At 38.5% G+C, this 27550-nt stretch overlaps 1 protein-coding gene across 16 annotated transcripts in view; it reads right to left on the reverse strand.

Annotated features, from left to right (window-relative positions):
• The window catches only part of LOC118411589 (phosphatidylinositol 4-phosphate 5-kinase type-1 beta-like), a 34622-nt gene extending 8124 nt beyond the window's left edge, over positions 1 to 26498 (reverse strand). For 9 of the 16 annotated variants that reach the window (XM_035814022.1, XM_035814019.1, XM_035814021.1 and 6 more), the window contains exons 1-18: positions 26210 to 26497; positions 19072 to 19127; positions 17583 to 17717; positions 12549 to 12679; positions 11769 to 11886; positions 11120 to 11272; positions 10564 to 10707; positions 9964 to 10119; positions 9345 to 9425; positions 7522 to 7672; positions 6527 to 6646; positions 5738 to 5870; positions 4631 to 4672; positions 3486 to 3569; positions 2762 to 2892; positions 1515 to 1721; positions 1016 to 1136; positions 266 to 379 (exon numbers count right to left, since the gene is read on the reverse strand). In XM_035814022.1, coding sequence (XP_035669915.1) covers positions 266 to 379; positions 1016 to 1136; positions 1515 to 1721; positions 2762 to 2892; positions 3486 to 3569; positions 4631 to 4672; positions 5738 to 5870; positions 6527 to 6646; positions 7522 to 7672; positions 9345 to 9425; positions 9964 to 10119; positions 10564 to 10707; positions 11120 to 11272; positions 11769 to 11886; positions 12549 to 12679; positions 17583 to 17717; positions 19072 to 19127; positions 26210 to 26249 — 2117 coding nt within the window. In that variant the 5' untranslated portion in view covers positions 26250 to 26497. Of the gene's footprint in view, positions 1 to 265; positions 380 to 1015; positions 1137 to 1514; positions 1722 to 2761; positions 2893 to 3485; positions 3570 to 4630; positions 4673 to 5737; positions 5871 to 6526; positions 6647 to 7521; positions 7673 to 9344; positions 9426 to 9963; positions 10120 to 10563; positions 10708 to 11119; positions 11273 to 11768; positions 11887 to 12548; positions 12680 to 16332; positions 17001 to 17582; positions 17718 to 19071; positions 19128 to 26209 lie in introns of those variants that run through there. The other 7 variants (XM_035814016.1, XM_035814015.1, XM_035814014.1 and 4 more) reach the window with 7 other exon arrangements.
• Between the last annotated feature and the right edge of the window lie 1052 nt (positions 26499 to 27550).

Genomic DNA, 27550 nt, shown 5'->3' on the forward strand with positions numbered 1-27550 from the left:
GCATGTACAGTGACAGGAGTTGTGGGTAATATGTCAAAAAGAAGGTCAGAGACATAAACATAGCACGTCTGGACAACGTTATGGAAATCAGACAATGGTCGAGACGTGTAATGTTTTTAAGTCAGGGGCCTTCACCTTTGACATATCAACCACAATTTCTATTGCTGCATATGTGTACTCTGAAGTGCAAAAACTCATAGTAAATCTGTTCCTAGTGTTGCCTCCTGCCCCAAGATGTTACCAAAGTTTCCCCCTCACATCCTACCTATCTCTTCTGGATGCAGCAGAGGTTGATTCTGACTTCGCCGCTGCCTCCGACCCCTCTGACGTGATCTCCACTTCTACTGTTCTAATTGGGAGTGTGGAGGTTGACGAAGTGCTGAAGAAACAACATACAGACATAGTCTGGTAAGGTAAGGCAGTCATTCTCAATTTAGGCAAAGCATTACGCTTTTTTCAAATAGCTAGTGGTAGTGCAATGAGACTTTGCTGCGGCTCATGTTTTTAGCTAAGCACACTGGGTCACCAACACTGTTCTCGATAAGTGTGTTGGATTCATTTACCTGCAGATATTTCGCTCACACACAGTGCCAACATCTTTATATCATCATCCGAAATGACAAATGCAATCCCTGCTTACCATGTTCGAGCTGTAGCTGACATCTTTTAAAAACAAGCTACAACTCTTGTTACAGACTGAGTGGAAATGTTACAGTGGATATAACATTGAATCTCTTCAGGCTTACAACTTGCTGCAATATCGCCTTTTAATGTTTTATAAGTAGCATTGATGCAAAGGTACTGAAACTAGCTGGCAAAAAACAACTGCTTTAAACTTGACTGATCTGTACAGCCATGCATCTTCTGGTACATTCTATTCATTAGTATCACTGCCTAAGCAAACTGTGTTGCAGCTAAGATCTAGTTTACTTCTTTGGTTATTCATACAAGTTGTGTACATGTATAGTAAGGCACTTCATGTGTAGCTAAAAAAACAACTGCAGAAGAACCTAACTGTTTTCTGGGAGAGGCTTCTGAGAGTGCTGGTGACATTGTTGACGGCGTTTCTATCGATGTCGGTGTGGAGGCAACGTCATCGAAGGAGGGTGGGGTACTGGGGACAATGTCTGGTCTACCTAGGTAAAGAAACATCACAGGAAAGTAAGCATACAATAACAGATTTGATTGTGACTGCACATGTACATGAACAATTATGCCTTGTCTACCTAGATAACATGATATCGCAGTCAGAGAATGAAATAGCACATTTGAATTGTAAACACACTGGCACACATGTACATGAACTATTTTGTGGTATGGTACCTAAAGCACTAATACAAAAGAATTAATCAAAGCAATTCAAATTGATGTTTAGACTCATTTTCATCGTAAAAATGAAAGTCTTCAGTGGTACATTCACATCCCATAGTTATAAAACATCATGATACCTTAAATGTGTAACTATTTGGAAGACACAGAATATTGCTGAAGCAATGACAAGTGAGCAGCCTTACTTTTGACCTCCTCCAGCGCGGGTAAACTTGTTGCTCCAGCCGAGTAATCTTCATCCCTGTCGTTGGAGGCACCTGTCGCCGACCGTGGCCTTCCCAGAATGCCTGCAGGCCCGACCGCGCCCTTCTTCTTTGACGGGGAATGCTTCAGCGCTGTAGGGGGAGGAAAGATTGAGGTTTGGGTCGCTATACTTCCCCGAGGCACGGATTCTGGAAAGAAGAAGAGTGACGTTTTCTGGTTAGATTTTTTTTCGAACAATTTGGGTGGAATTTGTGTGGATGCCCACCACCTTCTGTGGCTTAGTGTGAATGGTTTGTACACTGAGTCAATTATTTTAGAATTCCAGAAAATAAGTCAAAATTTTGTAAAACGCTTATTAAGTTTCTCGTGTCCATGACATGATTCTCATATTTCATGTTGTATACTATGAAGCAACATGTACAAACCACACCTGCGTGCACCTGAATAGACACCAAATGCCAAATGTCACCATGCCAAAACCATCACCATGTAGATTAGTACATGTATATACATGTAAATGTATATTACAAGTTGAGTACATTACATTCAATAAGCCAGTTCATGATTTAACTGTGCATGCTCAGTAAGACGCATCTAGGAGAGTATGTCTATGGTGACTGCCCCTAACCATTGTAGACAGTTCTACACATTTTTGATGTAGATGTCGAGACATTTTTGTTTACCTTTAGGGGCCTTCAACTTGGACATATAACCTACAATGTAACTCGCTACACAGGTACAGTTTAAGCCGTAAACCAGCATAGTATAATGTACCCAACATTCAACCACAAATCTGTATCTAACAATGTCAATACATCACTAACTTTAAGCATTTAACCAGCAGTATTCTAACCAATGTACCAGTGCGATATTCTCGCACTGAGACACTTGCAGAGTGATACAGGTTTGAAGCTTTGGCCATAGCCCATATAAGTGAAAGGGCATCACTATAGTTTTGTAAATCCAAAGTCAATAGTGCAAAATTTCGTCCTAAAAACAAATCTTTATGCTTTGTGTGTACTATTGTCTTTTAAGTCATACATGTACTTTTACATTTGGCATGATATTTCAATTATGTAATCAAGAGTTACACAAAAACAATTTAAACAGCAAGATTGCAGCATAATCATCATCTAGAATGAGGACCTATATGTAACAGCTGTTATTAGTGTTGAACTAAGAGAACAAACCTTTTCCCCTCAGAAATTTTTTCCTGAGCACTACTTACGAATTTTTCTAAAAACTGTCTGACAGAAAAAGTTCTGGAATCTTGATGCGTAGAAGGCTGGTCTGCACACGGATACTGTGTCACCATCGTGGACAAACGCTTTGAACCTGTGCTCCAGCTTCTTTTTTAACCTGCAGAGGGAAACATCAATATCATACAAAACATGAGTCAACCATGACAGCAGGTTGGTGAATGACTGTATACTTGTATGACTGTATTTACAACAGCCGAAATTTCTGTGACTATGTATCACCTTCTTCAGGGCAATAATGACTGGTTCTACTTCACACTGCAGCTAGGTGTCGCTGCTGAATGGTGTCACTAGCGGACACAAGATAGAGACGTCATGGGTACGATTCCTGGCATTTTTGACTTGACGTTGTAACCTTGGAAAAAGCATTTTCCACATTACAACTTTGTGCGAAATGGATACATGATTTTAGCTGCATAGGTAAAATGCAGTGGATGCATAGGTACCATGCCCTGGACAGTGGATAACAAAACTGCCCCTACAGCTTAATACTCTATGGGACTACCCTATCCTTTACTCTTTTTTTTTACTGCCTTCTTCAAATGTAACTGAGCCAATCATCATAATGAAGGTCATAGGTTCAACCAAAAATTGCTGACAAAAAAAGTACTTTTGGGACAGCAAAAGCCCCTTTTTTTTTACATCAGAACATTTTGAGATATACTGGTATTCTAAAGCAGTTGCTATACTTACTTGTAACATTGCAGAATGTCTATGATACCCAGGAAAAGTAGTAGCCTGTCTCCTTTCACATTCTTGGCAGGAATACCTCCCCATCTATGAAGAAGAGGGAGAGAAAGATAAAAAGGACTGGTTAGCAATGTAACATCTTTATTTTTACTTCACCTTTCAGAAATGATAGGTATACAGCAATTTGGTAATTAGGCAGACAGTAACTCTGCACTTTTTTCTACATGTCGCCATGTTCTATTTTGTTTGTCAAGGTACAGCTTTGGAATCAGTCCAGTTGTCCATTTCTATTCATAGATGAAAATCTGAAGTTTCATATTTGTTTTGTGGTATAACAAGGTTGTTCTCCAAATAGCATTTATCTTTTAACAGATTTTAAGTTTTCCAACAATGAAGTCACATTGCATGCAACTTGTCTTTTCCAGTGAAACAAATGAACTGCTGAAAATGCCATCATTTCTAAAAGTACAACATATTCACATACATGTAGGAATCAAAGCAGCTCCCATTGGCTGATTCTACCAACTAAATCTAGTACCTGATTGGCTAGGGATCCTGGTTGCCCTGGAGACCAATCCTACCATGCATTACATCATAAACTACAGTCTCCAATTGTTGCTGCACCAAATGTCCTGTCCATCTTAATATTAAGATCCTTTTTGTTCTTCTTTTTCTTTTCTAGGGAGAGGTCCTTTCTTGGAAGGAGTATGAAATTGATGATCATTTCTCGAATGTGTTGACTTTTTATCTTGAGTTTCCAAAACTTAAGAAAAGGGGAACAGAAAAAGAAACCAAAAGAACCATTGTTATTGAGATGGACATCACCATGGAAACCAGAGGCATTTGAAAATGTGGGGTTTTTAAAAAGCTTTTATCAAAGTTATTGGATTTCAAAGAACTGTTGCCCCTTGAAGTGAAAGTGCAAATATGCCCCCTGGCTTCCATGATAGGTACTGCAGGGACATGCTTTCCCACTGCTCTTACATACATTGCCAGCTGGGAGAGAAAAGCATGGTGATGTGTTAGACTACACTACCAGCAGGTACCAAGTGCATGCAGAAAAGTAGCGAAGGGAGAGGTGAAGGAAAAAGGTATGGGGGGAGGGTTGGAGCACATTTCGTGCAGGCACGGCAAACTGCGTGGCTTACATGCTGTCATCTTGCAAACTCCAGAAGACCTCTAACTGCGAACTACATGGAAACAAAGCACCAACATCAAACCACAAACCAAACAGAACACAGTACAAATGTAAATGGCTCCGCCCTGGGGGCAACGCCAAAGAAACTCGGCAGTTCACTCATCGAGGAGAACACAAAAGGTCAAATTAATCAATCAATATCAATCAACATCAATCATTTACAATATTCAATAACATAGGCATGAAAGTGTTAGGATAGAATCAAACAATGCGAAGAACTTCACAGTACTCACACTTTAATGTGTTAATCAGGGGGAAATCATATTGCTCAGTGGGAGGGTATAATTTACATTGTGCAGGGGAATTCTTGAGTGCTGGGAAACTTCAATGGGAAACATTGAGAATTTGTAGTCAGGACAGTTCCTATTGTTTCTTGTTGAGTGAAGTCTGATGGTCTAGTGACTAGCAATTCCATTTTTAGGGATAACAATATTAGGGCTTGAATTCAGCCAACTTATCATACAAGTTTGCAATGAGAAATTGGGCCCCACCAACACCTTACACAATACTTGACACTAAATTGCATACAACTTAATAAATCTAATATCCAACTGTTATTCTGTTCAACTCTCAGTATTGAATTGATGTCACAGCAGAGATTGGAATCCAGAATTCTTCTAGGGGAGTTTGGAATTCTTACCAAAATGCTGAAGCCTCTGCTGTATTACTTGTTGCAAAATTTGAAGTTGTTTACCTACTTGTGCACACAATATATCAATAGGACTATCGTACATGTGAACATGAAAATTGGGGTTTTACATCATACGTGTACATAATTGTCATTAATGGAAGCAGCAATGTTAACTGTGTAGGAACATTTGAAATAATGATCATCTTCATCAACTTTGCCTGTTACCATAGATACCTCAAGGACCTGACAACTGAACTTGCGTATCCCTTACACATTTCAAAGGGTTCTCAAACTGAGGAAAAGAAACCAGATGCAAACCAAAAGCATAACTCACAGAATGCTTTGTTCCCAAGTGATTTTCAAGACAGTAAGGTGTGCACTTTCCTCATTTTGAAGCCCTTTGCAATGGTTGCCATGGTAACTTACGTATTTTCCGTCAGGTGGTGATAGTCGGCTGGCTCGACCGGCGGCGCCTTGTACTCCCCCTGGATGGACTCCATTGCAGTGTGGGTAAGTTTGTGTCTGTACAGGGACTTCTGACGGTCCATCTTCCCCCTTCCTGCAGCCACAAAAATGTCTCTCACATGTACCAACATGTACTACTCACGGATCCCCCCTTTTGCATAGTTTGAAAGGAACACATCTGAGCCTACAGAATACTTCAAATTCCCTTATACCTCTTCAAAACAATCAACAAAGTTCAGACCTCAAATGTGCATTTGGCAATATTGTACCTGCTACATCAACAAAGGGCTTGTCATGTTGAAGACAGAGTTTGTAAAAACTACACTATAAGATCAGTGCATGCATTTAAATCTCACTGATTTGCACTGAAGTCGAAATGCATTTCTTGTGTTCTGTCTTTGCGGTTACCTCATCAAGCAAGCAAGAATATGAATACTGACATAAGTATGATACAAACAACTGACATAAGTACAATACAAACAAAGACCCTTCACCACCTTCTCATCAGCTGGTTCACTGTTTGAGCTGCTCATGCAGTTGATGCGCTGTGGGTAATATGTCAAAGTTGAAGTCTGGGCATGTATCTAGCATTGCCTAGACTACTTACAAATACAAGTTAGAGGCCTTCACCCTTGACCTTGTGCATGTGCACTTCAAACTGAACCAGCTTATGGAGTACAACAATGTTTGACATAAAACATGTAATCTTTTGTCTTACAAGTCATCATCAATGCCGAATCAGTGACCCACCTTCATCCTCACTGGACTCTCCCCATGATTCCCCATCAGAGGAATCGTAATACCTCCAGTCCCCATTTTGTGCATTCTGCTCAGTAGATGGGTCCCAAATTTGGTTTGACGATATTGCACCTAATAGTACAACAGTCTTCCTCAGTTTTCTGAGTCTTCCCATAGTTCCTGACCTTCACCCGGGCAACCTTTGAACCTTAACCTCCATGAGCACCCAAAGCCATCAAACCATGCACTGGATCCAGCTCAGATTTATGCCCAAGAATAAGCAAAACCTGTGTAAGGTCAGGGTCATTAGTCAACTGCACCTTTGACCCGCTGCACCTCGACCTTTGACCCATTGCCCAACATTCCTTTTGTTACCTTAGGGACCAGTCACCTTTTATCAGCTCGAGAATCTGACCATTCACCATTTTTACACTCTGACTGAGTCCAATATGCTGCCCAGGAATTGGATAAACAAGAACAAGCCTGCGATTTTACAACATTTGCTCTCAGTGTGCGAAACCACTAAACATGACAGCCCGAGGTTGCAGGAAGTTGTTTTTCACCAAATAGAACACAGAACACATCTCAGAGACGGCAGTTCTGTGCAGAACCGTGCACAGGACAGGGCTTAGGGTTTAATCACTTTCTAAAAACAAAAGAACAGAGGTTGCAAAGGTGTGTGACCTGTGAAACCATCCAGTGAAACCCACCAACAGGCCTCAGTAGAGTTGTTGGTTAGTTGTCCAGAAAAACACTTTTCTCCAAAAAGGTTGTGAAATTCAGAGCCTTAACATATTTGCCGAACAACTCATCAGTTCCTGTGTCTAATCTTCCTCCTACTCAAGGCTGTAGCTGTTTTTTCCTTGGCTTCGCACACTGAGAGAAACTGTTATATAATCACAAGGCCGCTTTCTTTTATCCGGATCCAGGGCAGCGATATTGCAGTGCATTATGGGAAGTGTGAAAACAGTGTATGCTCAACCTTTGAGCCGTGACCTTTGACCTACCTGTGTTTTCTGACTCCTGACCTCTGTCCTCTGACACGGAGGCTCCCTCTGACTCGCCACTGGGAGAGGCTGCGGAACCAACCAATGGGGTAGCCTGGATAGGAGTGGCGAACAAGTAAGGGTCGGCTGCCTCCGCACCTTCCAATCCAGACTAGCGAGGAAGCAGGGAAGGAAGGGGAGGGAATAGAGAAAAGTCAGAACAGCACAGAGAAGAGGTCAGAGGTCAAGCAAATGTTCATGGCACCAATGTCTCCCTCTAAAAAAGTAGATGTATGTCTAGCAGACATTTGAATCTGTATTAAGTGTTCTATTGTACTTTGGCACTGCAAGAAGGACCAATTTTTTTCCGTTGCGACAAAAACTGGCTGATCAACCTGAAAAAAGTCGACACTTCAAATTTCTTTAATCCTACAAATAGCCAAACAACTGAAAAAGTGAGTAACATCCTGAAAACAATACTTGACCTTACTTTTTGATGTACAGTTTATTATACATGTATCAGTCCTTACTACTGGAATGCCAACAAGTTAATTGACAATGTCCAGTTGTTGCTGATTGATAAGTTGGCCTCACTACTTTTTTGGCTAACTAATAATACACATGTATGTTACAACATACCAAGAAACTTCTAAAAAAATTACTTCAAAAATGACTTAACAAAAAGCAATGTTCTGCAATACGTCCACGACAGATAGATAATAAAAACCCTGTCAAAGTTAAACTCAAAGCTGAAAAAGTCTCCTCTCATTTGAAAACGTTACACGAGCAAAACATTGAAAAAAGTGAACTTTATGCCATTGCAACCTCAGAAAATACATGCGCACATTGAACATATGGCGGAAACAAGGGAAAAGTAGGAAAGACAGAACGAAACACAGCCATACAGGGACAGGAACAATAAACAGCAGAAACAGCAGAAACAGACATTTAGCCTGGTTGGTCCACATCAACTGTACTACTTGGTTTGTTTGTTTGTTTGCTTGTTTGGCGAGCCTTTTTTATCAAATCAAATCAAATCAAAGCAAAGTGCTTTCCATTGAGGTTATAGGGCAAGAGCTTCTTGGACATTCAAAATAATATTGCTCTAAAACAAAACAAAAACAAATTTAACAAGCATTTTCAGTAATCTTTACTGTACAGTGTTGACTTGCATAATGGCCCCATCCCTGAGGTGTTGCCAAAAGTTTGTGTGCTAACACTGGCATGCTTTTTTTAGAGGACACGCGATGTGGAAAACCAAGTAGTACAGTTGACATTGTCAACAACAAAGTGTAACTTTTTATGCATGCATAACATAAAAACAAACCACTGCAGACAGTTCATGACCATGGCAACACATGCAAATGACAATAGCAGCAGAAATTGTAATCACTGTTAATAACCATATTGCATACAACTCAATAATAAAGCAACAATAAATAGAAAACCATAACAGGAATTTAATAAATTAAACACAGCTTTGCTGGTTAACAAAATTGCTGGTTTAGTGTCATATTTTCATTTCAAAAGATTTTTATTTCATTTTTGTATTACATAAACTACCTTCCCTATTTTTACATAAATAAAAAATTGACAGATAACTTAAATATATTCTTCATGAAATATGCTTATCATTAAACTTCTAAGTTGCTTTCTTATAACATTGTCTTAAAAGATCATCTGACTGTATGATTTTCAAAAATTTTGAAAGATTTGTCTGTCTTACAAACATTGCATCCTTTAGTTATAATGGACTAGCCCATTACAATTAAATCACTTCTTGACTTAGACCACAGGACATCAGAAATAGGGGTGGGTGGGGTGTGTTTTAATAATGTACTTACAGCTTTTTCTCTTTCTGCTTGGTCCAGGTTATGGATGCCCAGCAACAAGCTGTAGTCCATGATTTTGAAGCTCTCTAAAACCTAAACAAGAGAGTTAACAATTCTTAATCAATTCAGTCTTTCTAATCATTTCATTCTACAAAAGCAAATAGGCTTCCAAAGGGACCTATAGCACAATTACACAACAAAAATACAAACACAAACACACACACACACACACAGACAGGCACGGACAAGCACAGCCAAAACCATACCTCCATTTTTCATGGAGGTAATAATATCACATTATTACAACATCAAGCCCAGAGCATTATCAATACCCAGGAATTAAATAAATCCAGTCTTCCATCATGATATGACAACTTAAGAGCATTTAAACTTCCTTTTCTGGTAGAGATTTTCTTTCTTGTCCTTGTCCATAAATTAACATCAACAGAACGAAATACAACACAAGATGGCAATATCTGATTCATTTTAACTAGTTCACAGAAAGTTCAATATCGGGTACCTATGAAATCTATGTTTGCCACAAACTTTTAATGTGCTGTTTGATACTGGCCAATATCATCTAAGCAACAAAGAAAGACAAATGCAGCATTACATAAATCATTGTCCTCACCCTACAATCTCTAGCTATTGTCTTCATCATTGCAGTATAGTTGTCTGAGTCCAGCAGAATTCCCTCAGTATGGTCCTCCATGAAGTCCAGATCCTTAAAACAAGGGTTGGGCTTCTGTCTTTCCGCTTTGGAGGCCTTCCTCTTGTAAGTGGAGCCCTGAATGATAGAATTGATACTTCTGAGTGATACAATATATTTTACTTTCAAATAAATAATGTCTATCAAAAGCACTGCACAAAGATTCTGTAAGGAAATATGTTATGATACTGATTATGTTTTCTCAGTTGCTTGAGTGTCAAGGAAACCAGAATATTTAAAAGGAACAATCTAGTAACTGACAATGTCAAACAAAATCTCTATTCCTATGCTTCCTAATGCTTTTCTGTCCAAAGTACCAAGTCAAAGTTATTTCTTTAGCTACCAGAATTCATACTATGAAATATCGAGCATGTCGAGATCTCAACCAATTTATTGAAAACCCTAGAGGTCCATCTCAGTGTGAGTGGACAAAACCTTACAGTCCGGTTACTAACTGTACATAACTGGTATGTTACCACTGATGGCAGCTTACTGGATAAGCAAAGCAAACAAGCTCCCTACCTTTAAGTCATATCTAAGGTGCATTCTGATGGTGGAGGGCAGCAGGTTGTTCATAACTACCAGACGGATGTTCTTCCCTCCAGACTGGTAACAGTACAGACCAAAGAACTTGGGCAGCAGGGTTCTCGGGTTCTGGTTTAGGTTCTGAAAAGGAAGGAAAAACAGCATTGTCATTGGCTTAGTCCTTAATATACAAATCCCATTGTCCACCCACATATTGAAAAAAAACAAAACATAATACATGTATAGATGAACATGCAGCAACTCTGTCATTGGTCAACATCCAAATTTCTATGCTATCATTGGCTGTACTGCTAATTGTGATAGACAGTCAGGACCTGTCTTTTGCCATAAGCACTTACAAACCTTTCGCTGTACCATGCAATTCTTACAACTTCTTGTGCTTGTACCTAAACTTCTTTGACATGAAGTCAGTACAAAAATTCAAGATTGACCAGAAATATTTCTAAAAAAAAAGATATCAAGCAATTGATAGCTGGATGGACGGATAGCTGGATTTCATAAGAGAACGACCCTACAAAACAACTCCACCCACCATGTAATATCCCGGGAGTAGTTTTTGTAAGAAGTCGGCCTCCTTGTGTTGCACAGTTTTGACAATGAACTCGTCATCTGCAGTCAGATAGAAGAGGGACCCACTGGCACCTGGGTTGGAGAGTTCCCTCAGGGGCTCACTGCACAGAGAGATCTGGGAACAAGAGTGGAAAAAGGTTACATACAACACTTAGCATGATAAGTACACACTAATTGTAAAGTTGCAGCCAACATGGACGATAGTTTCACCAGCTTTACCCAGATTGTATGTTTTATGTGTGTTTTAGCACCACCGGAGCTTGCAATAGTGGAAAACAAATACTCACAATTTTTTTCCCTTTTACTCAGTATGCAAAAGAAATCTTGACCTTCATGGCCATATTAGTCATCATCCCAGGAAAACTTGGGTAAAGAATGCCCCCAAATTAGCAATTTTGGGGTAAGAATTTTATTTCATTGATGATTTTTACCTAAAATAACATTTCTACAGAAAATATCAACTGAGTCTGTCGGTCAGTGACAAGGCTCCCTTTTCTATTGGAAGTGTCCAAAAAAATTATGTCTTGAGAAGCACTAGAGACAGTCAAATCGGCCTCAAATCATTACTCGTAAAAATGATTGAGACCTGCAGCTAGGATTTTGAAACCCACCAAGAAGTCGTCCGGCTGGATCCCGAAGAGTTGTCTGAAGAAACGGAATGCCATGGGAGCGTACGTCTTAAATCTGAAGTCTGGACAGCGGTGGGCTGGGGTCAGGTTACTGCCCTCACTGGAAATAAAAACATCTCTGACTAGTAACACTTTTAGAAAGTTTGACTTATATACTTATGTATATCTAAGGTAAAAGATAAAGGTCCCATAGCCTTTTTGAGATTGTGGAGAGGGGAATTTAGGTACCACAGTATTGAAGTCCATCCTTCTCCTTATATCACCTTTTACCTTTCCAAACAACGTCAGGTACCCATTTTTACACCTGGATGACTGTGGAGTGAGGAAAATGGTGTCAAGTGCCTTAGTAATTTTGAATACAAGGTATGATCCCATAACCTGTTGATCCTGTGTACATGCTGTACCCAAACCACCGTCAGTGGCCGAGACCATAATGCCTTTGCAACAAGAAAATGAACATCTCATACCTCAGTTAAGTAATTCTATTTTTTTGTAATTTCATCCATTCATTACTGAAAACATTTCCTTGATCCAGCCTAAGTCATTTTCTTACTGGCTCTGACAAGGCAACAGATTTAAAACAGGAAATGGGATAACCAATCCTGGAACCTTTGACCTAATTTCCAGTCAGTGTTGCCATCATGCTCATCTGAAAACAAGCCACTCTACTGTATAGAATAGCTACAAACACACAAGCAAACAAACAAACAGACACACTGAAAACAACACCTCCATGCACAGAGGTAAAAGACCTGTCCTTACCCAGGGAAGAAGACACTCTCCACTACTGAGAAGTCCTGGATCAGAAGGTCTCTCTCTGGTTTGGAACTCAGGCCTCCTATGGAATGTGAGATCCCCAGTTGGATTGCTGTCATCAAAGCCGACGACGTTGTCTGGAAAATGAACATAGAAACTCAACTTAAGCACTAGTACTAAATACTACCTCTACAAATTTGAAATGTGCGTAAAAGTCTAAAACGAAAAATGCTGCTAATACCATTCAGGCCACATTATTTTCCTTACTTTCTTCCACAAGTTTACATCATACAATCTATTCATTGCAAACCTTTTTTACTGAAACAATACAAGATATATGTAAGCACCATAATTCTACATTCTAAAGCTATTTAAAACTGCCTGGTTCAAAATTACATCCCTTGGTTCCAAACTGTAACTGTGATTAGTGCCTAATTCAGTAATTGTTTAATGTCATAAACATTGGTAGTGACATTTACCTTTAAACGCATTATTTAACCCCAGGAGCTTGAAACATACATGTAACACTAACAGTCCCCTCCATCTTAACGTCCAACCTAACATGTGCGTACCCAACGTATAAACTACAGGCCTTCGTGCAAGGCACTACCTGCGACTTCACTAAATAATTCATAAAGCAAGACTATATCATTAATTCAGAGGACATACAGACCCATCACAATTACTGCTGTGTACAGGCAAAATGCCAACTTCTAATCCAGCACTTTGCATGTTTGTTGGTCAGACTACAGTAGTGACCCAACATCAAAAACAGATGTCCCAATGCTCAGGTATATCATGTAACTCTATACTATAAGGAACATGTATTTGTATGCATGAATGATGTGTGACTGTAAACAAGTCATGGAATAGCTCATGTAAGGTTACAAAGTTGTAGGGGTGTGTCAACTAGTTGGGCTAGGGTTATTCCATTCTAAATTTATGGGGAGAGAGCTGTCAGAAACACTTTTTTTCAACTCCTTACTAGTAGATGATCTTTTTTTTGTTTTGAAAAACTTTCCTGCACATGAAAAAGATGACAATTTCAACCACGCGAAGGCTAAAAAAGAGACGATCTTGTGTACATATACAATGTTTGTATACATAATATTATGTAAAACCTGAGCAATACAGGATATTTCCAAGTCTAATAAAACCTTTCACTTGGATTTTTCCTTGCATTTTGTCTGACTTCTAAGAAAAAAGCATATCCCGTGACTTGAAATATTTATCAAAAGGTTCAGCTCAGAAAGCGCATCACACAGTAACAGTATTTTATATAGCAGAATTGTTAGCTAAAATGTCCCGCGTGTTACAACACACTACAGTTTCCATTTCTAACCGATTGACTGCTTGTTTGACGTGACGTTTTGCATACACAGACTGCGACCATGGCCTGATACATGTACATTACCAGTCCATGCCTGTCCCTAATGACATCAATCATTACAGCATAATGGTCTGCAGTACTGCATGATTGGCACCGATGACATGCCTTCATTTTCTTCATGGCAGACCAGGGAACATGAAATAGACACAGGGCTCGAAATTCGTTTTTGGGATTAGGTGCACTGGTGAACCCAGCTCAAAAAATTGGGTGCACCCAAATTCTTTTGGGTGCACCACTTAAATTTAAGTAGAATGTCAGAAAAACCTAATAACAAAACTTAGTTACAAGCTTTCAAATTCTTAAACAACCACCATGACAGACATTTTTATTATCTTTCTAACACTTAGATGTCAAGAATATGATAAACACTAGTATACTTGATATCTTTACATACAAAAAACCAATAGAATATTTAGGTGCACCCTGTGCACCCACTGAAAAAAATTGGGTGCACAGTTCCAATTTTGGGTGCACCTGGGTGCACATGCACCCAGTATTTCGAGCCCTGAGACATCACATCTCCAAGCAGATCTTACGACGGAAGTTGTGACATATTTTTGATAACATCATTTCCTGTGTGCCTGACTTTACAGCAATAAAGTCTTGTACATAGTTGTACATAGGATCAATTAATGTACAATTTTTGAAACAAGCTTTACTGAGAATTTATAGGTCCGGGGACAGACTGGCTTCTCAACCAGACAACTCGCTAAGTGTTAACCCTCCCCTGCTGAAATAGCATTCTGTCAACAATATTTTTGTTGTTTTGGGAGCAGGTAGCATTATTCAGGTTAAAAGTAGGGAGGGAAGGTTGAGACTTTATTTTTTCAATAAACTACAAAAAGTACAAGCAAATTTTGAATCCTTTCTACATGTTCCTTTGAGACTTACATTATTTGAGAGCAGTTTATTGCCATGTTAAATTGTCCAGCCTTCTTGTTTTCTTAACCATTGTTTTCCCAAGACTTGCAACAAGCTAAGAAACCCTACTCCCGAGTGCTTCCAGTTTGCATGACTAGTTTTCCTAGGTCTTTCTTGCTCCGCCTCTTTCTAATCCTGGTCGGTAAACAAACGACATGCGAACATCCTGCCCGTGCAAAGAGCCTATCCTCCAAGTTTCAAGGAGTGTATTGTCCTTCTGAGCAGCGAGTCAACAACCCTGGGTAGCTTGCAGTCTCTTCAAACAGGTTTATACAAACAACGTTCTGGTACTTCTTCTGCACAGACATGTAGAAAATAGGACATGTCTGCAGGACTTCACAAATACAACTACAAACTGGCAAAGAAAAAAAAAGACTGAAATTCTAACCATTCTGTAGTTCTCGTAATACATATCAGTAGTTTGTTTTCATACAAAAATCAGTGATCATATTTATCTACCGCAATAGAATTTTTTCTACAATAGTCTAAAACTTTTGAAAATACTATTCAATATCGTCAAAAGCAGACTTTTTGAATTTGATCTTGTTTCTACCTAAACTTTACCTACAGTAACCTTCATTGTTTTAAAGTTTTCAGCATCCAGATGATTGTAATCAGACGCAAAGGTCATTGAACCCCGGGCCCCACACACCTATGAACAAACCTGCCGTATAGAATTAGTATAACCTTTATCTATGCTTGGGTTTCTGCCCAGAAATGTTGAGTCATATCAAATCATGAAAGGTATGCATTTGTGACGACAAATAGTTCATTTTCCAAAAATAACCATAAGTCTGGGATCCTATCAATGGGTATATGATGATCGGAATGTTTTGGAAGAAACAGACAAATTACCCAGCTAATTACACCTTGTTGTCATGTATGCAAATATTCACCTCTGCTTAGGGTTGTAGCAGGGGGTGTAGCATGCATCATTGGAATTAAACATTTTATAAAGCAGTAAAATAATCAAACTCTGTTTTCACTGGCTAGTAGTTATAAGACTTCAGCAAGTAAAACTGTGCATAACCAAGTCTAGCCCCCGTTCTTTTGTGTGCTTTCCTAGAAAAGCTTCAGACAAGTGGAAGACAAACTAAGAGGTGCCCCTCCCACCTCCTTCCTTACCTGTGAGACCACTTTAAGATTTTGTCTAATAAATGCAAAAGTACAAACATTTCCTAGCCTTTCCAACATAAGCACAAATTGTGCTGGAAATAAAGGTAAGTATGCCTAATAGTTGAAATGATTGGCATTGTTGTGTTTGGCCTCGTTGTGTGTTTTGATGCATATCCTTCCAATGGTGTCGGATCGTTAGACATCACCAAGGTCAGGTTGTCTAAACCAAACTTTTAGATTCCGACATTGTCATACATTTCCTATCCTTTTACCTGCACAGTTACGTTGCCTGCATGTTTGACTTGGACCAGGTATTCCCCAAAAATGTATCAAAGTTTCTGCGTATGAACCATTTCCCCTTACCCTCCTCTCTAGCGTGGTTGAGCCAAACGCTGCCATTTCTATCAGCATGATTTGAGTCGTGACACTTCCCGAAATCAGGTGTAGAATCCGGAATCGTCCTAAGGTCCCCGTTCCTTGATTTCCAGACGAACATCATCATGACATTCTTTGAAAGCTCCTCGGAAAGAATATGTCCTTGAAAGCATAGTCGTCTCCTTCAATAATTCCAAGGCTTGTCGCACTAGTAAGTAACCTGTCCTGAACGTATTGTGTCAGCCTGGGGGTTGTCCGTTGTTGTGCCAGTGGGGCTGTACCATTACAATCTCAAAGGGGGTAATCCTCTTGTCTCCTAACTTCGCAGACCACCATAGACACTGTTTCTTTATCAATATTCCATAAGTCTGCTTCTACTGTGCTACAAGTATGACTGTAGCCCTAAAGAATATGCAAAGTCACACCCCTATAAGAGGGTGGGGAGTGCCTCAGGCTAGATGGAAAAACACCTTGTTTGCATGTTAGCTGCGGAGAGGGCAAAAATAACGGACTAACAAAGAGCGGGGTTTACACAGTGGTGTCGGATTTCGTTTCGAAGGAGGGATACCTTTCCTTGGAGTGGGGAAGGGCAGTTGGGTTTTAAATAATAACCTGAGCCAGAGGGCCTCGACAGGCATGGGTGCCCTGTGTCATCAGTGCCTGTATAAGGCCGCCTTTTCAGTATCGCCAAGGTGCAAGTGACTGTACAGCAGCCGATATTGGATTTGCCCAAGTGTAACCCTCGTTTTCGTTAGACAATTGTGATGCACGATGTAAAAGATTGATTTGAACGCTAACAAAACGCAAATAATGCCAACAAATCTGTTCTTATCTATGAAATTTGATGAGCAATCTGTAGTCTTGAGTCGCTTGCAGGCGAATTCACCAAATAAGCTTCTTACCAGCACATAATAACAATATCACCTATATAGGTCATGGCAGAGACTGTGACCTGGCAGCGGCAGTTCTATTGGTCTAGAGACTGTGATCAGAGACTTTACTTTGGATCTTTACTGATAGAATCACCAATTCTAAATTGCCATTTGTGCTGGTAAAACTGCAAATTGTAATGGTAGAGGTCTCGACAGTGACTCCAATTGTGATCTCTACCAATAGAATCGCTAATTCTACAAGATCACGATTTCTACCCAGACATACAAATGTATATCGATAGATAGAGAGGTTCTGTATTATTGGTATACAGAAGCTTTGTCACTAACAACATTCGATCTACCAACCTTTTTGTACGTTGTTTCTCCGGTGTCTTCATTTATCCTGCGATGGCCGATCTTCTGTTCTCTCGTGTATTTCGGCGTAACCGGTGGTTTCATCTGATCGCCCGCAACAACATCCTTACCTTCTGTTGTTGTCATCTGAAGAAATATAGAACCATATTTGGAAGAAATTGGTTTGTATACATGGTTGGGTTGTGATTTTACGCTTCATGAACTTATAGTCAAAGGGTTGCACAGACAGTACCATTTTGTATATAGATGATGGCATTATTCAAGATTTTCCTTTTGCTATCATTAGTATCAATATATCAATATTTTCTAAGTTTGTTCGTTGAATTTCATTTGCAAAGATTTTCCTTTCATCATTGAAAATTTTGCATAACAATATACTTAATTCATACAATTAAAGATTTCAATGGTCCCTTCCCCAAGTTTTTGAATGGAATAGTCCTTATATAACAAAGTTGAATTTAAGTTCAAAGCCTGGCATGTGGAATGAAATCATTTTAGGATAAAGGTGAATACTTCTCTTCGATGCATAACCGCAGGACTTCATACACAATTTTCATAAACTGTTGACAGTACCTTTTCTTTAAGAAAGACTTAGTCTTGTGACCTATTCACATTTCCAAGAAAAGCCAATTAAAAATCACTTATTCACGGATTCGTTTGTTACATCTGTGTTCATTTTCTTGGCTTTCGCTTTTTCTCTTTAATATAATAAATTGTGACAGAAAAAATACAGATAATCATAAAAAAAGACCTTGAGTTATTTCAAAGTCTTGGAGTTATTTTTTAAAAAAACATGTAAACACAGGAAAAAGGAACACACACTGAAGCAGATTTAACCAATTTCTGTGGGAAACAGGCACAGGTTGTATATGCTTGGGTTGGCATGAAATTGGACTATTTCCAGCTGCTATTTACAAAATGCGGAACATCTCTCTCTGTGGAATTTTCATGGACTGTAAAAACAATCAGTAACTTTATTTCACACTTCCTTTGTCTTCTGTAAGCTGTAAATAAGAAGAAGGAAAATCAAAATCAAAGCAACTTATTTTCTGTTCCATGTGATTGAAACTGTACTAAAGATTCTAAAAGGGGAGGGGCAGATTTTTTTATCTGTAAGAGACAAGGAATAAAATGCTATGGAAAAAGTAATGATTACTTCTAAAATGTTACAGATTATGGGACAACATAATTTTCTATACAATGAAAAATCATAAGATAATAATCCTGATTGCCTGTTAAAATGAGGCTTCTCAAAATTGATTTCCATGAATGTCAATATGACTTAACCTTCTATTGATATGTTCCAATAGAATTGCTACAATGGTCAAAGAAAATATCATAAAATATGGATAGAAAAATGCTGAGTATATCTGCAAGTCAATGCCAAAACTTACATAATAAGATGTTGAATGTTCTCTTTAATTTTTTTTTAAACAAAATGGACTGTACCAAAATATTCTTAAGGGTAAAAGGTACTCACATCTAATGGAGCTGGTTTGGTCTTCTTCTTGATGGACAGCTTACTCACCAACTTATCTGTGGGATAAAAAAAAACAAGGTTAACACCCCTGTATTCAAGTGGTGCATTCCACAAGGTCAAGGATCTACAATGTAGACAAAACAATGCAGACACACACCAAATGTAAGTGTTAAATATATACACAGCACTGAAACAACAAATGTGGTCACTGGCAACTTTCAATTGTCTTTTCTATAATTTTTTGTTGTTGTCAATATATTTTCATTGTTTTGTTTTGTTTTGTTTGGAAGCCACAAATTGGAATCGACAACAGCCACAAACCGGTTTCTTGTGTCTGACCAAAAACACATTCTTGGCATTTTAATGAATAATCAGTACATTAAACCATTTTGTGTAAGACTAAGAGGGGACTAAAAGCCTGAGATCTGGGAACTACTACAAAGGCATACAATTTACAAAAGGCTGCAACACTGAGGCACACCCTACATCTACTTGAAGATGAACTACACTTGTGTCGAGCATTAAATCTAGCTGGTACACATCCTGGCACTTCTTTGCTATGATCATCTCTTTGTATTTTTATTATGATTGAGTATCTATTCATTCATCTGTTTCATCTTAAATTTAAGACCCCTAGGTGACCCCTTCAACTTCAAAAGTCGATTTCCAAATAAAATCCAATAGGGCCTACCATACATGTTAACATTTTATATGTTACATTCAGTCAAGTAGAGACACCACGGGACAACATACCACACTGCAATGCATCATAACAAAATCTTTGTCCATTAAGTCATGATCCGAGGTCAAAACCAAAAAAATTCAAAAGATGGAGCGGAGATCAGAGGTAAGTCACATGTGACAAACTATCTAAAAATACCAGCCTATTATACATGTAGTAAGGAATCCTGAAAAACAACTGCTCTACAATAACTGAATGATGCAACAGGAAAAGATTGCAGGCCAAGAATTGATCATGACAATAGAAAGTGTTTTAAGAACTGTGGACTGAACCAGCTTTAACTGGAAGGGAGCAGGATGTCAAACATAGATTAACTGGTACAATCCAGATGTAACCAAGAACTGAAATGTCATCAACTTTGAAATGAATATCCAAACGGTTTTGTTCTAAGTGACACAGATGAGTCATAGTCATGCCACCAGTTTCCACTGGATATGGGCCAATAGTGCAGCACAGAATTACAAGCACCATACCACCTGTTTACTGAGAAACTTGGGACTGTATTTACACAAGTTAAACCTACCACCTGTTTTCTGAGAAACTTGGAACTGTATTTACACAAGTTAAAACTACCACCTGATTTCTAAGAAACTTGGAACTGTATCTACACAAATTAAATGTCTTTTTTTTCATACTGTGAATGAATATTAAGATGCAAATGTATATACATTGTAGATTAGTATATACAACAAAGGAAGTTACTGCAAAACTATGGAAAAGTACTACTAAAACTAAAAGACATATACTCTAAAGCTTGAAATGTTTGCAGTGGTTTTACTCCGTCTTTCATGACCAACTCAAATGCAATACACCATGAAAAATGCATTTCCAATTAAGTTTCCTTTCTCAGAACTATGTCTCTTTTGACTGAGTCCCTTGTGCAATCTACAGGAGCCTTATCATACGTTAACATTTCGTTTGATTTTTGAAACAGTACTAAGATCTATAATCATAAATATAAGTTATAACCCTAATCTATGACCCCCTACAGCCTATAATGCCAGTGTCTATGTTTGAATAATTCATACCTCATTTTCCCTTTACCAGGCCTATCCCTCTGTCATTGTGATGTCAATGTATCCAGAACCAGTTATAACTGGTAGTGGGCAGCCTTGTCTCCGCAGAAGCCCAATAATTTAATATTAATTACGATAATCGGAACACACAAGACTGAGGGTTAACTTTTGTAGGCTGTGTTCAGCACTGTGCGCCTCAAAAATTGTTCTTGGCCCTATATAACTTTAGATTTAGAAATATATTTCTATAGCCCATATCCCCAATTATCCTCTCTTTCATTATTGAAACAAATATTATTACAACAACGTTCCAAGATCAAGGTAAATTTACATATGCGTGTACTGTAAATGCAGAAATGTTCGTGGTGGATTAATGTTCGCAGTTTTTGACCACTTCACCGCGAATTTAAGACCACCGCAAACATTTTTCCATAATGATACTAGTATTAGATTGCAGTCTATGGTGTTACCGCGAACTTTAATCCAATGCGAAAAGTCCTTTTTCTCGCTACTGCAAAATTAAATCCCCGCAAACTTAAATACATTTACAGTATGTGTCAGGCCCTACTACGTGATCTGGACTATTTCTGGATTTGAAAAAAAAAAGTCCTATTAAGACACACCGTTATTTGTAGATTTAATCAAGTAATCGGGTAAATTTAACAGTACTTAGGGTTCAATGACCTGAATAATGACAACATTATGACTCATCATATCATGCCACATCACACCAATTTCTATCATGTATATAAATATAGAATTCAACACAGTGTATTCAGCATCACCCAAGGTATCAGCCCTCCCACAGGTGATGCGGAACACACCATGTTGTACGAATGTATTCTATTTGAATTGTATCTACCCAAGAAAACATACCTTTCAATGCAAAATGTGCCAGAAATTGGGAAACTTTGTTCCTCAAACAAGAAAAGGTAACAACAGCAATCCCAATGTCCAAATCCGGTATTCAAATTCAAACAGCATACTCCGCACCAGGGCTCTAGCCAGCGTCCGTTTTTCCGTCAATTGACGGAAATTTGCTGCGTGTGACGAAAATTTGTTTAAACCAATCCGTCAACCTTGACAGACAAAAATTCTTGGTGGAAGCTACAAGCTGCTTGGGGACGCTGTCCACGGTCGTAAAAGCCACACACTGTTTGTTTTGCTATTGTTATGATTGTTGACAATGTGTGTCAGCGCCCTTTCGCATATGATAATCTCATTAAAATAAAAACCTGTTTTTCAAGGTCTCCGCTCCGTCTTTTTAACTTGATTTTCGCGGTTTTCGCGACAATGGGAATTGGTTGACGGAAAAAAATTTCGAGCTGGCTAGAGCCCTGCTCCGCACATTCAAAGTGTGTCTGAAATATTCTACAGAAGCATGTGTGATAACAGTAGAACACCATGTGATAAACTCTCAAATGCTACAAATTCCTGACACTGTGATTTTGCATTTCCAATGTACACCACACTGTACAAAGCAAAAACCTCCATTCAGTTCCACTAATACAGCAAAATCCAATCCTCACTCAGTATGTGACAGGCTTGACCCAACCCATCACTGTGTTCTATCGCATGATGCTTTACAGGTCAAAGGGTGCTTCATCATTATACTGTCAGACACCAAAATAAATACCCCTTAACAGAGCATGTCTTACCACTATTCAGCCCTTAGGAAATTCTCTAAAATATGTAGACAAATAAAATACCTTCCTCATTCTACAACACATAGCAATTTCAGTTTGAATCAAATTTTGACATTCACTGAACTTTGTAAATATGACACTTCACTGATCTTTGCTGACTTCAGCTTTACCTAATTTGCAGACACATTGCATGGGTGAGTCCACAGCAGAGATAGGGGGTTAAATTAAAATTTTATTCCTGCTATTCCACCAATGAATTGAAATGAACAATCTGCATACATCCTTTTATACTAATTACAGTACATGTTCATGCACATGTCTAAACAAAACTTCATTTTGGTTATTTTAATAAAGATGGCAGGAACTTCTTAAATGGAATAGTCCATGATAATAATAATGAAATACCAGTCCCTAGAATCCAGGACATTCATGCAATGTTTTATGTAAATAAGGGTGTGTCAACATCCTGTAGGTCACCTTCTCCTATCATGACCTTTGGCCCTGGGTGTGGCTTTTTGTCATGCTTAGTTTGAAATGTAAATATGTACATCATAAGGAAAAAATATTTTCTTTCCATAAAAACAACTTTGTTTCAGTCTCAACTTCAAATCTCCAGTTATTTCAAGAGCATCCAAAATGAAGTCATTTCCCAGAGGTTACATATCAATCAACACTTTTTTTGTTGAATTTCACTTTGCAAAAACATAAGAGGTACAAATACACATTTCTTTTTAAAATCTGGCTAAGGCTACAACATCAGCATTCTTGCTAGCATAGTCTGAGTATGGGAGCCCCTATGCTGTGATTTGGACACCCCTATCAAATTGAAGGCTCTTGGTCACTCTTTGATTCTAGCAAGGGGAATTCTACCATGCATTACTCACAATCACACCACACACGTGCACTTCTAACTATGATCCAGCTTATTCAAGGTGTTTACAACATGGAATTGTTAAGTTCATCCAATGTCATAACATGTAATTAATTGACCTACTAGTACTTGTACCTCTGTGTCATCAAGGAGACAATCATACAACTTATCTAATTACCAAACAGGGCTCAAAATACTTTTTCTGCATACCTGCACTGGTGCAGGTAACATTGAAAATTACCTGCACCAGACAAATTTTACCACCACTTTGAATTTAGGAAGTATGAATTCATACTAAAATTGTTCAGGAACCATTGCTATCATTTCTTTTATACTTTATAGGTGGTAACAGTCAATGCAGCTAATAACAATCCGCATACACCTACATCATAGGACATTTACGTAGAAAACCCAGTACATGGACCAGTGCAGGTTAGGTGCAGGAGACACCAGAATTACCTACACAGCTCCAATTTTACATGCACTAACCTGCATATGCAGGTGGTATTTCGAGCCCTGCCAAACCAATCTCTCTCTCTGGTAAGCTAAATTTCATTACACTCTCCCGCGTCCGTGTGACCTCCGTGAGTCCACAACATTTATCTATATTATAACAGAGTGAGAAGGAGAAAGTCACAGCGTCCCCGCACACATCCCAAACCAATAACGAGATAATGATAATTTGAATCAGAGCTCATTAAAATGTCATGCATGTACAATTCCATTTGTAAACTTGTTTTAAAACATTACGAATTTCAACCTCTATTCAACCTCTGAGATCCCACTGCGAATACACATTTCCAATTAGGAGTGGGTACCAGTACGGTGTACCAGTACAAAACCATTTCTTTTGTTGGATCAGCCCAGAAAAACCGGACCAGAAAAAATCAGTGAACCGGATCTTGGACCGAATTGGAAAATGAACAGATTATATTGGCAGGCGTTCATGCATTTTGAGGCTTACTGGGCCAATAAAATAACAAGAGGGAAGTAAAGGAGAGTTGATCGTCAGCCCTTTAGCTTTAACTTTAAAGTTTAAGCCTAAAATGTGTCATAAAACCTCTTTTCGCCTTCTAGTTCTACTGGGGAAAAAAACACAATAGTAAAAGAATTCACTGTGCATGTAGTACCCAGGAAATGGTAAGGATGTGATACTTTTTCCATGGATACAAGGATAAAGATCTAAATTGAAACAAAATATCTACTACTCAGCCTTTTGTGAGGCCAGAAAAATAGCCTGTACAGCAGCCAGCTTAGGCTACAATAGTCACTCCCTTTTCCATCATATCACATTGAACCTAACAAGGAAAACACCCAGGCTATGGATGACATCACAGCCTCACATGACATGTACTAATAATACTACAACAACATTGCATGCAATGCCTGTGTGATAAATAATTCACCATGCAAAATCTCCAGTAAGCAAAGCAAAATCTCAGATCACAGTAAAATCCAGAATTTAATGGTGTTTTACCATTGCATGGTAATTCAAAATAATACCAAGTAATTAACTCAATTTCACATATTATGTTTACCTTCACAGAAGGGAAATTTATTGTGTTGTTTATGATTTAATTTTTTGGGGGGAGGTCACTGTTTGTCCATGCTCTCTTTGCTATATACTCATGCCAATATGACACTTCCTTCCTTTTGAGACATAATTTCTTTTATGAACAAGAAATGATGTCAGTCAAATTACTGCAGACCTGTAATTGATAGATATATCTTAAACATGTTTTCAATCATATATCTCTACCTTGGTCAGTATCATGTCATGGTTTGCTTCAAAATAATGCAGCCAATATTTTTCTGAATTTATAAGAAAAGAAAAAATGTAACAAGTAACATCATACTTAATATAAACAAGGTGCAGTATCACAACATTGAATGCTGTATCACTCAAGGTTGGGCAAGTTTTCTAAAATTCACTTGTCCTATTGGGCAAGTTAACACAGAAAATTTACTTGCCCGAACCAACATTTCACTCGTCCGAAATTAAAATAAAATTTTCAATTCTAGCAATGGAATTCTTTATAAGTAGCAGTTTTTCATGTATCATTGGTTCCATTTTTCTGTTTACAGTTGAGTAATGCTTGATGCCATGACAGTGAAAAGTATCAAGTGTATCAAAATCTCTGACTCACTCATGGAAAAATCTTACTTGCCCGATCGGACAAGTAGGGTAGGACATGCACTTGCCCGGGACAATCGGGCTAGTGAACTTGTCCAACCCTGTCACTATTAACCTCCTGGACTCCGGTAGTATCACATTTGTATTTTTCTGGAGAACTGAAACTGACAAACCGGGGACTGCTGGAAAATTGTTTTTTAGCATTTCAATTAAAAATTACATATCACTAAAAATACAAGGCATCTTTAATATTGACAATGGAAAAAGAACAATATATTCATAATAAAAAGATATTTTCAAATGCTGTCTTTCTCAATGTAATATTTTAGTTTGAGGTTTATGGCTAAATAGGAAATATTTTCATTATGTGATCATCAATGTAAAAATTATCCATTTTTTAGTTCACATCCATGAGAAAAAATGGACAAAAGCATGAACCTTTCTTATTACTCCACAAACAGATATCGATACTACATTGAACTCCATAGTGTGACACTTCTAAACTTCGTGATCTAACAATTTGGCAAATATTTGATTTGTAAATTCTCCGGAAGAATTTTAACTGCCCCCCACCCCCTTTCACATTATGACACCGCCCTGATATACGAAATCTCGACTCCCTAAAATAGACCACACTTCAGTAATGGGTTGATTCGATAAAATTCTGCATGTTGAAGTCTATAGATGTGATTGTAAGGACTATTTTTGAGAGGAAATGTGAAATTTTACCGTCTTTGTCCGGAGCTGAGGGCGTTGTTGTGTCCGCCATCTCTGGGTCGGTTTTTGTTCGGTCAGGCTGCTAGCCCACCGGCATATTTTCCCAACGAATCTTCCAGAAATATGTCGGGCTCTCTTCCTACACCAGAACTACGGCACAGATGGAGCCTAGGCTGCGTGTTTTGTAGCGATATCTGCTGTTTGGGCGCGGAAATTTAGGTCAAAATAAGAAACCAAAATGTTACCTTTCCGGAAAATTAATCATGCTTCAATGACACCACACGCAAGCGCTACTAAACAATATCATTTGTGTGTGTGACAAAGCCCAAATAATTGGCAAATCAAAATGAAATTGTCCATAATATAAAAGATATACAATAAAGTCTACAGTATACATAAGATTTGTGCATGATTTTGCAAAGATATTACAAATAAGTTTGTATTTTGTTTTACGTTAGTCTGTTATCAATCGTGAGAATGGGAAAATGGTTTCACAGCGCCGACTAGCGGTAATTATCATCATAACAGGACAATAACAGAGTATGGGACAATATTGGCGCGAAATGGGGGGTCCTTCCTTCTCCGATCCGATGGCATCGGAGTCAGCGAATTGCGTGTCAGTATGAGAAAAGGAAAGGGGTACAGGAAAAGATCCAAATTTTCCGTGCTTGTCTGTTTATATGAATGAAGGCCCAGTCTTCTCGGCTGACCGGCCCCTATAAATCACTAACGGGGCTGCAACAAAAGCTTTCGTCGCACACCTTGCACACATCAAATAATAATATGCTGATTGGTTGGCGTAATTTAATTGGCCAATCGATATACAGCGACAATGACAATCTGCTGCATTTATTTCATGGCACGCTAGGGGTCGCTCTTATACAATCATTGTAAAATCGATCGTATTTGTAATATTCCTTTTGCGTTGTTCTCTTCCTCGGATAATATTCACAATGATTAAGATGACCTTTTTGCCTTGCCGCCAGGCAAGGCTTTACGCCAGCTTTCTTCCATGGACGGACGGACGGACCTTTTAACCCAGCCCTTCCAAAGCCCCTTCCAAAGGCCCTTCTTTCCTTGCCGAGTTTTATGGCTTAGTTAGACAATAGTACATTCCAGGCGAGTATTAAAACGCTCTTCTAGACGCATGTTACTGTATGTGGTCCAGCGTAATAAATCTACGCTTTAACTCACCATGTTTATATAAATATATATCACAAATTGCATCAGAAGGAACTTAGTTTGTAATAAAAAATAATGCATATTCATTGTGGGTCAAAAAGTTTTACAAAACCTGTTTAATGTGCCAATAATTCATCTGACATAAATTATGATAATGAGGGGGGGAGGGGG

The sequence above is a fragment of the Branchiostoma floridae genome, chromosome 3 (assembly GCF_000003815.2).
Source record: "Branchiostoma floridae strain S238N-H82 chromosome 3, Bfl_VNyyK, whole genome shotgun sequence".
Classification (NCBI taxonomy): domain Eukaryota; kingdom Metazoa; phylum Chordata; class Leptocardii; order Amphioxiformes; family Branchiostomatidae; genus Branchiostoma; species Branchiostoma floridae.